This window comes from Schistocerca americana, chromosome 2 (genome assembly GCF_021461395.2).
Source record: "Schistocerca americana isolate TAMUIC-IGC-003095 chromosome 2, iqSchAmer2.1, whole genome shotgun sequence".
Lineage (NCBI taxonomy): Eukaryota > Metazoa > Arthropoda > Insecta > Orthoptera > Acrididae > Schistocerca > Schistocerca americana.
The window spans coordinates 796271593-796289416 of record NC_060120.1 but is presented as its reverse complement, the minus strand read 5'-3'; the positions used below and the strand labels follow the sequence as shown (position 1 = coordinate 796289416).

General features: G+C 41.0%; 1 protein-coding gene across 1 annotated transcript in view; it reads right to left on the bottom strand.

Annotated features, from left to right (window-relative positions):
• LOC124594439 (limulus clotting factor C-like) overlaps window positions 1-17824 on the bottom strand; it is a 109768-nt gene that overhangs the window by 67044 nt on the left and 24900 nt on the right. The window contains exon 3 of the mRNA XM_047132813.1: window positions 2789-2892. Coding sequence (XP_046988769.1) covers window positions 2789-2892 — 104 coding nt within the window. The remainder of the gene's footprint in view (window positions 1-2788; window positions 2893-17824) is intronic.

Here is a 17824-nt window from a genome sequence, read left to right as displayed (position 1 = left end):
GTCATTGGCTTCTTCCTGTTATGAAAGAAAGATCATAGACAGACGAAATACACCTTTGGACAAAACTTGTAGTTGTAATAGTAGTGTGAAAATTCTGTCTGGTTGGCGTAAACTCTGAAAGGGGGCTCATTGTGGGTCTCCATTTGCCCAGCAAATCGAACCGTGCAATATTCAGATTTTCTGTCATTTGGATGTGACAGTAGCCCAATGTTGGACTGCATGGGAGAGTGTGGGCATACATATTTGTCGTCAACAATACGGTCCCCTATGTCTGACGACTATAAGGTAGGATCGCCGCGTATTGTGCGCCACGCACGTAATAATTCCCTTCACATCTGCGCCTGTCACCAAAGAACATTTAATGGACTCCCTGCAACATCCTGTGTAATCCCACACCACTGGTCACAAACTAGCTGCAGCTAGACTAAGGAACCACCGTCCCGTGCCATTAACAACACAACACAAACAACTGCGATGACGGTGGAATCCGAAGAAATAAATTAAAATTTGTACCACAGCTGGGACTTGAACCCGGGTCTCCTTGCTTACTAAGCAGGAATGCTAGCATTATATCAGCTAACATTGCTGCTACCGAAGTCCAGAGCCCACCCCAATACAAACTTCATTTCATATCTTGAGCTTATTTTACTCTTCTCAGATAGTCATTATTGCCGAGGCTCTCTGGGATTGAAATAGCACCCCATCGATGGACGCAGTGGGAAAAATTTTAATTCATTTCTTCAGTTTCCATCATTATCATACATAAAAATGAGACTCAAATGTCTCGAGGAAAATTTCATTGTAAACTCTATAGATCACAAACAACTGCATTTGGAACTGCATCATAATCGAGAAGCATAGACTCCTGGTGAATGGCATTGCATTGCGTTCAGTGATCTGCACTACCCTGGATGACCATCGTGGGCGAGTACAGTGGTGACCCGGAGAGAGATCACCTTCTTCCAACATTTGGAGATGTTGCTCCTGATCTGATGGATGGGGAACCATCAGGTTCGTCTTCAGACCTATAATGGTAGTGATTGAGGGAACTCTGATAGCACAATGGTATGTCATAGACGTCCTGTGTCTCCATGTGTCACCTTTCTTGCAGCAGTATCATGGTGCCATTTTTCAACAGAACAAAGGTCATCCACGCATTGCACGTGTGTCTGTTAACTGTGTGCATGATGTTGAGGTACTCCTGTGATCAGCAAGATCCCCAGATCTGTCCCCAATAGAACATGTGTGGGATCACCTCAAACATTAACTCTGTCCATGGGCCAGTATCCAAGATATCAAGGACCAGTTACAACACTCGTGGGTCAGCTTGCCTCAGTAGACGATGCCGCTGCTTCAACACATCCTTCTCAACTGAATCAGTGCACGCCTCCAGACCAGTGGGCGGGGGGGGGGGGGGGATAACGTCATAGTGATAAGTGGGCCCACACTGCCAAGTCCTATCTAAATTACACTCGATTTCGTAATCGTTGAAACATATTATACCCTCCAAAGCAGTGAAGTTTGTAAGGGGTTCACCACTCGGCTGGAGCAAATGTAATCTCACTTGCTAGAACGACAATTCACAGGCGCTGCCTGAGACATAAAATATCTTTGCCCCTGTTAAAAAGAGAGCTGCAATAGAGTCGCAGTTCAGAGCAGTCTCTGCTGCAGTTGCAGTCGCTCGCTGCTACAGTATAGTTGTAGTCTGTCGCTGGTACAGCGCAGTTTACAGTTAGTAGTAATTAAGGTCACAGTGCAGAACAAATTGTAAAATTTTATTATATGGAACTGAATAATAATTGTGATCAGCCGCAGAGCTAAATGATACCATGGAATGAGATGATGATGAACAAATGAATAATTGTTAATATAATGAAAAATCAATAGCGTAATTAAATCAACCATCTATTGTAAGGTCAATTTTGTTATTTTTATTGGCATGCGCGAAGTTAAGTCACTTGTCTGACATGTTAATCTGAATTTGTTTCAATCTTCTCTTTTGTAATGCGTAATATATTCAATTTTTCCGTGTAATGGACTGTAGATCCTTATCAATAACGTAAAAAATTTTCAGAATATAATTGTTTTTACCAGTCAACTATAAAAGTATAATTTCCCCTTAAGTCATCGCCAGTCCCGATCCAGTCATTTATCTAAATTAAATTATTCCAAAATTTTTTCTGATTGTAGTCATGTGTTCTTTATTAATCAGACGACCAGCTGTGCAGCTGTGTCACTAAGTAATGTTAATTTTTCTCGTAATTCAGATCTCAGATAAATGTTATCCAGTATTAGTGGATAGGCCAGCATTGCATTAAGCTGTGCCATGTACGAGCAGATATATAGACAGCGTTATCCGGTGACAAGGTAAGAATTTTTCAGTTTATTTCTCACGGACAGATTCAGATTGAATTCACATGGCCGTGGCGTAGCGCTGCTTACGTCAAAATTTATCAGTTTTTCATTAGTTAAGATTTATCAGTTTTCATACGTCAGAATTTAATCATCCAAATTTAATTATTTTTATTTTCTGTTCGGGAAGGTTATACAGCATTATTTCATATATTTTTTATTTATACGGGAAGGTTACAAGTTTCATTTCATATCCTCGCCTTCTGGGTGCTTCACTTCTTTTGCCAGGCAGCGTATTTGCGTTGGTCGCGAGTTTTCTTACTGCGAAACAAAATAATTGAAAAGAAAGAAGCGAAATAAGACAGGTAGAGCAAAAGAAACTTGAGTTCGTTAAATTAAGTAGAGATGGGTAAGCAACACGTGCGTTCGTACTCACGTCCCTGATCTGGGTGAAATTGCTGTGTATGCTGTACTTCCGGTAGTGCTTGCCCAGAGCCACCCGCAAATTGGGTGGTTCCAAGCGCCACAGGCAATGCGCTGCTGCAAAATATAACACAAATGTGTGTCAAAACGAGAAAAGGAATCCACTTCATTAGTACGGTACAATAAGATCAGAGACATTAGCCAGGATATCAGTTCACACAACAAGCAAGACAGTAGTGTAGGCTGCCTTACTCCATGATGAACACGTATTCGCTTTTCAACTATAAGAGCCAGTTAAATGAAAATGTGGTGGATTGTGAAAAAAGTAAGTAAACTATTGATGAAGGTTTCTCGGGTCTCCAGCCGGGTGGTAGCGTTGATATCTCGCGACGTTTCGGGAAGTGTCATACTACCCATCTTCTGGCGACTTCGACTTACCCATCTTCTGGCGAAGTCGCCAGAATATGGGTAGTATGACACTTCCCGAAAAGTCGCGAGATATCAATGCTACCATCCGGCTGGAGACCCGAGAAACCTTCATCAATAGTATACGCCGGGAAAGCCTACAGTCACATATACGACACCTCTATGGGGAGAAACTAAACTGCTTATAAGAGCAAAAGTAAAAGTTTCTGTGCCACCGCCTGGGGGACCACAGACGGTTTGAAGCCAAGAGCCTCTTTTAGTACGGTTTCAGAAAAGAGTAAGCCAGTGAGCAGCGAGGATGTGATAAATCGCGCAATAAATATTGTGAATACCTCAGATAACAAGTATGTTACAGGCATAATCATTGAAAATACTGGGGCGTTTGATTATTTGTGGTGGCCTGTCCTGTTCAAAAGACTGTCCAAGTTATCTCTATAACAGTCTACGACATTATTTCACAGAGGGACAGGTGCAATTAGAGTGTCCTGGAAAGAAAATTGTGAAAGACATCACCGAAGGCAGCCTATAGGGTTCTGTTTGTGATCCAGAGTTTTGAGGTGTTGGCATAGAGCCATTACTGAACCAGCCTCAGAGTATAACAAAAATTAAGAGGCTGCATCGCCCACGCAGACCATCTGCTAATTATCGTATCTGCTAACACGAGCGCTAAACTGGAGGAAAACAACAGGGTAGTTCTCGAAAGACTATGCAAGTGATGCATGGAAAACAAACTAGAGATAGCAGTCCACAACTTTTACTAAAATGAACATTATCAATAATGATAAATGCCGCAATTAGAATAAACAACCAATCTGTGAAAAGAAAAGAAGTGTATATAGGTACCTTGGAATTACCATCGATGAAATGACAAATTTTCAAGCACATGTAACAATCGTCTGCCAAAGAGGCATTAAAATCCTAAATAAAATAGCAACAGTTAACCAAAGAAGTTTTTAGCTGCAATAAGAACTTATCATAAGGCAATCTTACTCACTTTTGTAGGCTAGGTGCACAGTATTGGTTCAAAAAGCGAGAATACCATAAGGTAAAGTATATACTGGGCACAAGAGCCCTATCGAATAAGGAAATAAAAGCATGCACTGATAGAGAATGGCAAGGAATCTGAGACACGGTAGGAACAGGAAGGGGAACCTACCAGTTCCTTGCCAACATAGAAGAAAGAACAAGAGTGACATACTTCCTTCCAACCGAGGGAGCTATACAGTACCTGTCAGGGTAGGGCTCATACCCCAGCTACTTACTAACAAGACGACAGTCACCACAGGCACTTGTGAACACGGAGTAATCTGTACCCTGGATCACATCGTCTGGGAGTGTGCCATTAGATAAGATGTTAAAGACAAGGGCAGGAACGCATCTGGAAATGCAACAGTCTCTTATAATAAGGAGTGAGGAACTGTGACATAAGGTGAACTCGCTTACAGCTAAGATATCAGCCGATGAACAGCAAGCCTACATGGCCGAGAGACAACCAAGAAGAGGCCCTATAGCATGACAACGAGATGTGCCACGGCAGAACATCCGCTTACAACAACCTTCTGGAAGCAATGAGGAGATGAGCCTCAGGAAGGACTTCCTGAGACCCCGACAGCCATCTCCCAACCTCTACACCTTATGTGGCACAGCAGCACAGCCTCTGTGAATCCTGAGTTCAACCTCAGCACGCCAAGGTGAACCATCCAGACAAATGAGAGATCCAGCCTGGTTTTAATACCAGATACAATAGTGTAGGGTACTGTTGTGGAGCGTAGTGTACTGTACTGGTAGTGTAGTCCAGAATTATAATTTACAAAATTTGTGGCCTACCGATGCCGCATAGTGTAATAGAGCAGTAGCGTGTGTTTTCTGGATTCCGGATCAACAGATATCTGTGCGCCAGATGGCCAAATGGTAGTACACAAACTTTTGTTGAAGTTATTTTTTTTCTCGTTTTAATGTTGTTATTCTACGTAGATTTTCCCCACTTTAATAGCACACTACTTAGTTATTACTGTTGTTGTTGTGGTCTTCAGTCCTGAGACTGGTTTGATGCAGCTCTCCATGCTACTCTATCCTGTGCAAGCTTCTTCATCTCCCAGTACCTACTGCAACCTACAGCCTTCAGAATCTGTTTAGTGTATTCATCTCTTGGTCTCCCTCTACGATATTTACCCTCCTCGCTGCCCTCCAACACCAAATTGGTGGTCCCTTGATGCCTCAGAATATGCCCTACAAACCGATTCCTTCTTCTAGTCAAGTTGCGCCACAAATTTCTCTTCTCTCCAATTCTATTCAGTACCTCCTCATTACTTATGCGATCTATCCATCTAATCTTCAGCATTCTTCTGTAGCACCACATTTCGAAAGCTTCTATTCTCTTCTTGTCTAAACTATTTATCGTCCACGTTTCACTTCCATACATGGCTACACTCCATACGAATACTTTCAGAAACGACTTCCTGACACTTAAATCTATACACGATGTTAACAAATTTCTCTTCTTCAGAAACGCTTTCCTTGCCATTGCCAGTCTACATTTTATATCCTCTCTACTTCGACCATCATCAGTTATTTTACTCCACAAACAGCAAAACTCATTTACTGCTTTAAGCGTCTCATTTCCTAATCTAATTCCCGCAGCATCACCCGATTTAATTCGACTACATTCCATTATTCTCGTTTTGCTTTTGTTGCTGTTCATCCTATATCCTCCTTTCAAGACAGTGTCCATTCCGTTCAACTGCTTTTCCAGGTCCTTTGCTGTATCTGACAGAATTACAATGTCATCGCCGAACCTCAATGTTATTAGTAACACATCTGAAATTATGTTAAAATATTATGTGCTTTATTCATGCCAATTCATGTGCAACATTCAGTCAGCTCTTTTATATAGATAACAGAGCAAAAGATAATAGCAAACAAATGAATAAAGACAAGGAGGGCAGTGCCTTTATGGATGCCTTCATGGGGCCAGCTCACTTGTTGCCGAGGTTATTTAGAGTACGCTGCAGAAGTTTCATTGGCAAGCCCTTAGATATCCTCCATAATGTCCTGATTTCTAACAGTGCGATTTCCATATTTTTGGGGCCTTGAAGGGAGACACTCGTGGCCGTCGATTTGCTTCGGACAGAGCGTTCACGCCTGGGTACAATCATGGCATGAAAACATTTTTCCATGAAGGCACTTGTGTCACAGTGGGATAAACGTATTAACAGTCATGGCGATTACTTTTGGCTTAACACTTTTTCCCATCTGTCTCGATTTCACATAAATGTCTCTTTAAATGTTTCTTATAAAAAAATACACAGATGTGCCATAAACCTCTGTGAGTGCCCACCGCGAGAATGAATGCTGCCAGGTAAGGTTGAGGACACGTGATGCGATAAGAAAAATACGGGATAGTCAGGAACAGTCTGAAAAGCTTGTAAGGATGTTGCAGGGCAGGTAGTGCTACGAAATAAACGTTAAGAAAAAAATTCCATACGTTTCAACATCTCCGAATTAAATAACACTGAATTAGTCAATCAGGTCTTTGCGCGCTCAGTCCATGCAGCCTGCCAGAGGTGGTGTTGCCAAACGTGTTCTTTGTTGTTGGAAAACAAATTGGAACAACACGCAGGAAACCATTGTCGGTAGCGTGTTCGATCCTTGCTGCCATTCAAGGCCCAGTTTTTGTATCGCTCTCTCTTGTTCGGTTTGAGGAAACCAAACGAAGAACACATTTGGTAACACCATCTCTGGCAAGCTGCTTGAATTTGCCCGCGGAACGTCCTCATTGGCTAACTTCAGTGCTAATGAAATCGGAAACGGTGCAATGCATCATTTTTTTTTCTTAACTAGTTACTCTGGAACACACAAGCTTTTCGTACTGGTCCTGACCACCCTGTATAAGAGGAACAGGCAAGAAAGAGGAATAATTATAGCGACGATACGGGCTGAAAATCGGGAAAGTCAATTGCGTAAGCGACTTTGACAAAGGGCGGATCGTTATGCGCCGGTGTGGAGGTGGTGGTGGTGGTTAGTGTTTAACGTCCCGTCGACAACGAGGACATTAGAGACGGAGCGCAAGCTCTGGTTAGGGAAGGATTGGGAAGGAAATCGGCCGTGCCCTTTCAAAGGAACCATCCCGGCATTTGCCTGAAACGATTTAGGGAAATCACGGAAAACCTAAATCAGGATGGCCGGAGACGGGATTGAACCGTCGTCCTCCCGAATGCGAGTCCAGCGTGCTAACCACTGCGCCACCTCGCTCGGTCCGGTGTGGAGACTTACCCGCTTTGCAGAGCAGACAACGCAGCGATCTGTGGCAGATTAGAGGACAGAGGAAAAAGCTGGTGCAGTCAAGTGTTTCGGAGCACGCTGTCCAGCGCACATGTTGACATGGGGCTTTGCCGCAGCCCCATGTGTTCCAACGTCAATCAGTGAGTGCTGTCAATAACAACGATATGTACCTAAGTTGTAGATTCTAACATGCGAAAGTGCATCTTTGCTTTTTCAGGTGGGCTAGATTTAAGCTGTGAATAAAGAGTACAATCTAATTTTCTGAGATATACCTAGGTTATTCGTAAGGTAGTGGTGGGGCATGTTGGCTCTTAAGCATAGTTCGTCAGTCTGCGCCACGGCGATGTTCCTGTACCTCAGACGTGAGAAAAGTTACCAGATTCGGAGGGATCTGAATCGATGTAAGGAGCTGTTGGATGTGAAACTGAAAATATGAACGTTTTAACTGCTGAATTTATGCCAGAACTTGATGAACCACGTGGAGAAGCCAAGACTTCCCGAAGCAGATGGAGATACTTCTTCGTTGAAACTTCCTGTGTGCAGGGACGAGACTCGAACTCGGGACTTTTCCCTTTCACGGGCAAGCGCTCTACTAACTGAGCTAACCAAGCACGACTGACGACCGCTCCTCAGGACTTCACTTCAACAACGTGTTCTTCAGACTTCGTAAGCACCACAAAAAAATTAAAAAATTCAAATTCCGTTCATTGTTGATGACTTTTGCTCTCAACATACTTGTTAAGAAAATAGTGATCTCTAAGTAAAACTCAGAACCTCGAAATACTGAATACGACATTCACTGGCGAAAAGGGACATCTGCTACGGAGGCTTATATTTTTGGGTTAAATTTAACAGAAAAATTTAAAACATATACAGAATCTGGTAGAAGAATTCATTAAAAACAATATTTTTTTTGAAAATTTTAAGATATAAAGTAACTGACTAGATTACAATATTTTTTCAAAAGGTGAGCATAAAGAATCCCCCCCCCCTCTCCTCCTTGGTATTTTAAGGATTAAGTCGTGCAAAACTGTACTGTTTGTCAGTTCCGTGGTAGTGTTCATGTGCAATAATATTACATGCATCCTTATTTTCTAACAGTACCTTCGGTATTCTAAGTTTTTGTAACACAATTGTACGCCCAGATATCAAATTAACTATCAGTGCATTATTAATTGCGGTTTCGTCGGCATCTTCAGCTTCACTAGAAAACATGTCGATACTTGGCTCCTAAACTGACACGACCCTCCATATACAGCTATAACGGTTGGTATTAGCACAGTGGGTCGAGAGGATAGGGGTAGGGGCAGAAGTCGGGGCAGACATATAATAAAATAAAAGATGTAACTTGACCTTGGGTTGGCTACTCCAGTAACTAGACTTACAAGGAACACCTTGAATGCGGGGTCGCAAGTTCAGTCTTTAGTAAAGCTCATTCTAAGGCACTGTGTTAACACATATGACAGGAAAAATATTGGCTGCTAATAATTCACCATGGGCATCACAAGGGCGACAGAAAATGAGTGTCCAGGAGGTGCAGAGACCAACCTTCTGACGGCCTTACAGTTCACAAAATGGACATCGTCGACATTCAAGAAATGTTCAAAACAAACCATTTACTTGCACCATGTGCAGCGAACGAAAAATGGCGCGCCACAGTGATCACAAACATTCACTATCAAGATCGAAGGCTAACTCCTTGGTAGTTACAAATCATACAGTACTTCAGCTAGGATCCAATCTTAAAGAATGTATATAGAATCAAATTAGTGTAACAGGGTGATGAGAACTGATGGAGTGTGAGGGTATGCAACCCAACGCGAAACACTCTGTCGTGGAGCCTATCGTGAAACTGGTTATCCTTTAAGGCGTAGTTACACATAGTGCGATAATATGTTTTACAAGACGTCTTCGCAGAAAGGGCTAATACCGTTCACACAGAAATCATACACAGGCGAACCAAAACTTTATGATCTGGTTAATAGCGCGTTGGTGCATTTTCTGAAAGCAATACAGAAGCGACTCTGCGTACCAGCTTTCGATAAATCCTTGGTAGGCTTCCGGAGGTAAATAGTATGTAAGGTGTCAGGCAAATCCAACACCTTCCATGAAAACCCTGACATGATCAGCAAATCCAGCAGTATGTCACATAGCTCCGAATAAATCGTGACATTAAATTAACCAAAGTAATACGAGTAACGAGTGAGCAAATGGAATACCACAGACTAACACAAGAATGCCTAAATGCATGTCATATCTTCCCACCGTGAGACAGACGCAGTTCCGAGGGGAGAAACGAGAACAGAAGCCGAGAGCAGAACCGTATTAAGCTAGAAGGCCCTACGATGAGGGACGGACACCCACGTCGCCAGCAACCGCCAGGACCACCCCCACCCCATGTTAAAAGATAGAGCCCTCCAGAAGAACAGTATAGATCTTATGATAACACTAAAAGGGCCACACCAGCTGCAAGTTTTAGCGTGAGACTAATTCGCGTCTCTGTTACGTTGCAAACGTTAAAAACATTGCCCCACCACGAAAAGTAACCGCCAGGACCACCCCCCAGCCCATGTTAAAAGACAGAGCCCTCCAGAAGAACAGTATATATATTACGATAACACTAAAAGGGCCACACCAGCTGCAAGTTTTAGCGTGAGACTTTTTCGCGTCTCTGTTACGTTGCAAACGTTAAAAACATTGCCCCACCACGAAAAGTATAACGCTTCTCATTGGACAGACAGAATTTTTGTAGGCGGAGCTTAAGGTTAACATTGAGACCCTGATTGGTCAGATGAAAACACAGCCAGATAGTTTTTTTTAAACCAACTTCGGTAAATTGTAGTAAGGAGAAGTTAGGAGAGAGTTGCTTCCGAGACGGCGAGCTGTATGGAGCTGCGCCGGCCGCCGCCCCCTGACGAACACCGACAAGGTGATGAACGCACGCGATGCCGCATTTTTGAGCACATAAGCCTTCACACAGAACTGCAGAAGTCTCATCTGTTACATCCCCATTTTACGTAATAGTAGTGTCGATCGTCAATTAAATCTCCTGGTGTTCACATTTGCTACTTGAAGTAAAAATCTGAAACGCTATGATTTTTCTGTTATATAATTATTGAGAAGCCACATCAGCCACTGTAATTTACGACAAGTTAGATAAGCAATTAAAGATAATTGAGGGTCACTGTAGACCATTTTAATAGTTTTCTCTTTTGTGAAACTTAATTTAAGCCTAGATTATAGATGTGATATGGCATAGGTCATCCTTCGATCCATTATAGAACTTGGAAACCCACTCAGGGAATATTCGTTCACATTTTTGTTGAACGCAGTTGGTTTTTATCATCCTGTATTAAAATCTTTCCTTTTATCAATAGTGCAATTTATAAACAATGTTTTGTGAGTAGAATAAAATTTTCAATGGTAAACGTAACTGCTTTTTCGACGTTCTTTTACCAGCTAACTAAAAATAGGAAAGCCTTGAACCCCTTCCACTAAATTTAGTTAGTATTAAGATTCTTTTACAGGGGGTGCAGTGGAGCTGACGCTGAAATCATTAAGTATTTGGTTATATCATCGCTAGTCTCACTGAACTCTTCTGAAGTCTACATGTCATGTGTGGTCTGGCGTCTCCTTACGAGCGACAGGTCCCGGGTTCAAACTAGTCAATTCCCTAAAAAACACGCTCAGAGTGTCGTTGCACGAAAGTGGTAGGGAGACACGACTTAGAACAGACAGACACCAGGCAGAATGTTAGAGAATGGCGACCCTACCAGGATGGTAAAATACCATGATTGAAGGTCGACCACATGCCTAACTAGGTCAGAAAAATATCCTGTTGAAAAATTTTCCTAATAAAAATTTTTTTAAAGTTATAAACAGTCGAAAACAGTAGCTACAGCGATAGATAGCAATAAAGTATTCAATAGAACGTGAGACATTCTAGCAGAGACAATAGCATAATTAAGTTATGAATTTTAATATTGTTAGAATTAAGTTTTCTCTTCAATGCAAGCGCACAGGTGGCGGATACATCGTTGACAAGTTGGTTCTGACCCAACAAGTAAGTGAATGGAATATCAGTCTTGGGTATAATAAGTGTCAAGTCGTGTGAACAAAAATTTTATGAAACGCATGAGATCGTATGAGCGCATGTTGACGCGAAGTAGGGCGCGTGAATTGCTTTTAAAACAGAAAATAAGGGATTCGGTAAGATTAGCAATGGCAGATCGAGACCTTGACCGAATTGAGATAGAGACCCAACATGAAGATGGACAGAGAATAGAGGACAGAACAACAGACGATGCAGTATAGTGAGAAATAGGACAGATAACGCACCATAACGAGGATAATGTACGCCAAGGCACAGAAAACCTAGGTCAGCATACGACAGAGGAGCAGTAAAGTAGAGAGACAGCCGATGAGGCTTCTAACTTGCGTCTTGAATACGTAGAACCCATAGTACAAGTAATCAGAGCTCCCTCACCACAGAGTACAAGGAATTCGAGCAGAAACGTGTCACCGCACAGTTCAATGCAATCGGTTGCAATCCAACACTTGGGCGAAAACACAGAGCGTAGGACGTCGGAAGAAAACGCAATAGGACCCACCAATCTGGCAGAATTATTACAATTATTGACGGAAACCATGACAAGACAAAATAAAGAAATTGCGAACCAAATTAAAATTCGGAATGCAGAAACGACGAACAAAATTGCAAAAACCACGAGACAAATGGGTGAGATTAAAGAACAAAACAAAAAAATTCAATTACACCTAAGTCGTATTGAAGACGAGGCAAAAGAATCTCGAGAAGTGATAGGAAACTTAGTAACAGGTCACAATCAATTGAGAACAGACATTGACACGGTACAAGCGGACGTACAAACATTGCGTAATGACACTCAGGACGAGATCAAAACATTACGTAACAACACCCAGGGAGAAGTCAAGAAACTAGAGAAACAGGTAAACGTAATTACTAGACAATCAGCAGGTATAGCGCGTGAAATTGTTGAAAACAGTGTGTTACACAAACGTATCACAATAGCAGCTCTGAAAAGATATGATAACCGCATAGTCAAAATAGAAGCGCAAACGAAGCAACAATTTCAGAAATTGCGAACAGAGTTGTTGCAAACCATTGAAGAGCGTAGTGAACAGGATCGAACAAGCACTGAGTCTGCAACCACATCCGTATCTGTAACAGCACCGGAAAAACAAGCAATTAACGAAGATATCATGCATTTTCGATTCCAATCAAGGGCGGAAAATAACATACGTGAAATCAGACAGCCTGCACCGCAACAAACACGTTTCGAAATTCTTGATGAACAAACGGCACCACAAACACATGCAGAACCACAAATGTATATTTCAAGACAGTCTGGATCGTGCAATGAAGCGGCAAGGTTAGCCAGACAAGATACCGAACCAATACGTGACAATGAAAAGCGAGTTCGCGAAGAGTACAGTGCAATGCATTCAGCTACACGTTCACAACCGATGGAAGAAAATTATTGCGTACCACTCCAACGATACTACGCAAGGGTAGGCGAAAGTTACAGTCGACAATATCCAATGGATCTACCACAACCCGAAAGAACGACGGGAGAAATGATCAGAAACAAAAGTGGCGAAGAATCGCGAATTTCATATGGAACTATGACGAAGTACGACAACGATCATTTCCTCACAGTCAGAAAATTTCAACACTTTCGAGAAGGAAACTCATTACATCCACGAACTTTTATTGATCAATTCCGAGTAGGATTACCAGAACACTGGACTCTAGCACACAAATTAGACTTTATATGTGCACACATGTCAGGAACAGTCGCAGAAACCATGCTGAATGTTGCAGCGACATGCCGATCGTACGAAGATTTCAGAGAGAAGTTTCCCTCACGATACTGGTCCAGCGAAGCACAGAACAGAGTGAAGTACGAATTATTACAGAACCTATATTTTGAAAATTCAGGAGAGAAGAGTCCCGTGAAATTTTTCGAAGTATTGGCAAAGAAAAATCAATGCTTAGATGTACCATACAGTGACGGAGAGTTGATTAAATTATGCGCGATGAAGTTACCATTGAAATACCAGCAATCATTTGTAGGTCGCGGAGGCAATGACGTCGAAGCATTTAAAGGTATTCTAAGGGAACTAGAGTTCATATTTTCGGAAGATGACGCAAGAAAAAGACGAAGCGCACGTGAAAACGAAAGCAAAAAGCAGTGGAATCCACAAGACACAGTACGAAGAAACAATAATTACGAACCACGTGATAACTTCGCACCAAGAAACGACAATAATTTCAACAAAGAACCGGTTATGGGTTTAGAAGAGAATATGGCAATAACTATAATTCACCCAGGAACGGCAACAACTATTACAGAGGGAATAAGAACCGGAACGGGTATTGGAGAACCAATAGACCGACAAATTATCAACAAAGAAAGCAATATCAACAATCTGAACAAGAAAAGAGAATACCGATAGAAGAGGTGGAGGTAAGACCACCAAACCCCGATAAACGTTCGAATTGACAGCTAAGCGCCCATGCCAAAGAGAATGACGCACCGACCCAGAACAATTGCAGCACCTTGAACAGAGAAGTAAATACCTTATCCCGAGAAGAGAAGAAGGAAGAAACAAATCCGCAGGGACCAGATGAAAACGAAGACAGGAAAATAACAATATCGTGTTGGGACGAAATTAATTGGGAGAATACTGACGAGGAAGATGAATTACCAGAGGCATGCACAACGAATGTAGGAGGAAAGGACGAAGTAATGAGTATTGCAGAGCTATTTGAGATGGAAACCAGGGAAAGCGAATTCAATGAGGATAATGCGCAGTCGACAGAAGTTAAAAATAAGTTACTAGTGGGCACATAACCCAACGTATATAATGAAGGAAGTTATGAAGCGATAATTAGAGCATTTAGATGCGATTATGTGGAAATAGCGACGAAGAAGTAGAAGATAGACGAGGATGAGGAAAAAGTAGAGGATGTTGAAGAAAGCGTAAATGAAGGAAGATATAGAGAAGAGGAAATAAAAGAGGGAAAAGTAGCAGTCGAAGCTTATCCTACAGAAAGTTCGAATTCACCGGGGAAAGTCCTGAAAAGACTCATGTATGGTTCAGTGGAGGATTCGTTGATGCAAGAAAAAGAAGAACAGAACCAACCCTTTCAAATTCAACCAATTTTGAAGGCCATGGTAAAGTATATCCCAGTCAATATTGTAATTGACAGCGGAAGTGAACTGACCGCGATCTCAGAAAATTTATTCATGCAGTGTAATGTCAATGAGGAATTGCCAGTTCTGAAAACACGTAAGATTAAAGTGAGAGGTCCTATTAGAAACAATGCTGCGGAAGTTACGAGACAAACAAGGTTAACTCTTTCGTGTCAAGGTCAAAAGATCGAAGCCAACTTCGTGATTATACCTAAACTAACTGTAGATTTGATTATAGATGCAGATTTTTTAAATGAGAGACGAGCGATAATAGATATGGGAAAAGGTAGCGTAACATTCGGGAATGTCACACTTCTCTTTGAGCAAAAGCATTAGAAGAAATACCAGTTATAAACAAACAATTAAGAATGATGCGAGATAAAGAGGATGAAGAATTAGAATGGTATGCACAAAAGGAGGAATCGCGTCAACTCATGTTAGAAGTCCATAAAGAAATCGACGAAAAATTGCAAGAAGTTCAAGGTATTTCGGAACACAGTAAAAGAGAATTAGAGGGTATTTTACGAGATAAAGCAGAGGTATTTTTACCTAAGACTGGCAGTATTAAACACTTTCAGTACAAGTTTGAAGTAAAACAGCACAAACCATTTAGAGTACCACCCTATACAATCCCATTAAGCTATAGGAATAAAGTATTCCAGGAGATATCTAAAATGTTAGATGATGATATTATTGAACCAGCTACCTCCACATATAACAGTCCGCTCCATATTGTACAAAAACGAGATGGGAGCATCAGGTTAGTGCTTGATTCCAGACAGATCAACACAATCATAGTCACTGAGACAGATCGCCCAGAAAAATTAGGGGAATTGATACAAAACTTCCACAGTGCTAAGATATTTTCATCAATTGATTTACAGAGTAGTTTCTGGCAAATAGAATTGGCCCTAGAATGTAGAAAATTTACAGCATTTATCGTATTCAGCAGATGTTACCAATTTAAACGATTGCCATTTGGTTTAAACATATCATCAGCAGCGTTTATTAGGGGATTTAATACTATACTCAGTCCTGAAATTTTACAAAAAATTACTTGTTATGTTGATGATGTGATTATAGTAGAACCCTCTTGGGAACATCACAACGACACATTAAATCAGTTTTTACAAATCATGAAAGAGCATGGGGTCACAGTAAATATAACAAAATCCAAATTTGGAAGGCGAGAGGTCAAATTTCTCGGATACATAATTTCAGAGAAAGGGGTAATGCCCGACCCAGAAAATCTAACGGCAATCAAAGAAATCTGCACTCCATATAGTAAGAAAACTCTCAGAGGATTTCTAGGTCTCACCGGATTCTATAAAAAATTTATTTGGATCGACTCTCTCGCAACACCACGCCTATGTGCATTGACTGGAAAAAACACGCCATGGGTACGGGATTAACAAGCCAATGAAGAATTTTTAAAAGTGAAAAACGCACTAACAACAGCACCAATTTTAGCACATCCTGATCTAACACAAAATTTTTGTATGGCCACTGATAGCGGGAAAACAGGTTTAGGAGTTGTTTTATTCCAAGAATACGAACAGGCAGGGCTAAGACCATATAGAACAATTGCATTTGCCAGTCGTGTACCCACAAAAAGCGATAAAAACTATTCAGTCACGGAGCTGGAAGCATTGGCCATTGTATGGGGCTTCCAACGTTTTCGATACTTCCTATTCGGAAGAAAAACAAAAGTATACACTGACCACAAAGCATTAGAATTTCTGTTATCCGCCAAACTAACTCATGGGAGGTTAGCCAGATGGATGTTAATACTACAAGAATTTGACTTCACTATTACACACATACCAGGACCAGCGAATGTATTAGTAGATGCTTTATCACGATGTCCACACGGTGCATCCAATAACATAGGTTTGGAAGCAGCAGAAGACCAGTTTACAATGTACTATATGAAACAAGTACCTTTCGAAAACTGCATTACGACAGCATTGAAAAACATAGGCAAAGAACAGGACAAGGATCCTGAAATACTAGGAATCAAACACAAGTGGAGAAGTAAGGATTTTCCAGACATTCGACAGCATTATCTCATAAAAAACAATGTTTTATTTTTTAGACGAAATATTGCAACGAATGAATGGTTAATTTATATCCCAGATGAACTAATTAATAAGTACATATGGTATACACATTTAAGTAATGGCCACTTTGGACCAAAGAAATGCTTTTTAAAAATAAAACAAACAAGCCATTTTCCTAATATGGAAAGACAAATTAGAACAGTATTAGTCAAATGCAAAAAATGTATGAGGGCTAAACACATCACTTTCCAAACCAAACCACCTATATTTCCAACAATCCCTTTAAAAAATTAAAACAAATAGCTGCAACAGATTTGATGGGGCTCCTCCCATGCACAAAAAATGGATATATTTTCATATTTGTCGTTTTGGAACTTACTTCTAAATATGTTACCTTGACACCATTAAAACGGGCAACAGGTCTTACTATAAGTAAAGCATTTAGACAAGATTTTCTCAGACAAGTAGATCGAATGGAACGAATAATTTCGGATAATGGCCCACAATACAAATCAGTGCAATGGCAGAACACGCTAAAACAACACAAAATAAAACCCATCTACATATCTAAGTATAAACCTAGCGTAAATCCATCAGAACGATCTATGAAGGACATAGGCACTTTATGCCGATTATATGCAGGCAAAAGACACAACACTTGGGATATATACCTTTAAGATTTTCAAGAAGTAATAAATGAAATGCCACATAGCACTACACTACTACCTCCAGTTACTGTACTTAAAAATATTGAACCCCCAAACATAACCAGAGAAAATGTTAGATTTCCTATTGTACCACGTAGACAGCACAAACAAGTCATAGCAACAGCACTCTCCAACATCAGAAAGGCAGCCATTAAAAGAAAAGAAAGAGGAGATAGAACAGCAATTAAAAGAACATTCTCAGTAGGCCAGAAAGTATTTGTAAAAACACACCATCTCTCCAGCAAAAAGAAACACAAAATACATAAGTTTAAAGGTGCATACAAAGGACCTGTCATAATTAGCCGAATTGCTCATGATAATGCTGTGGAACTAATGA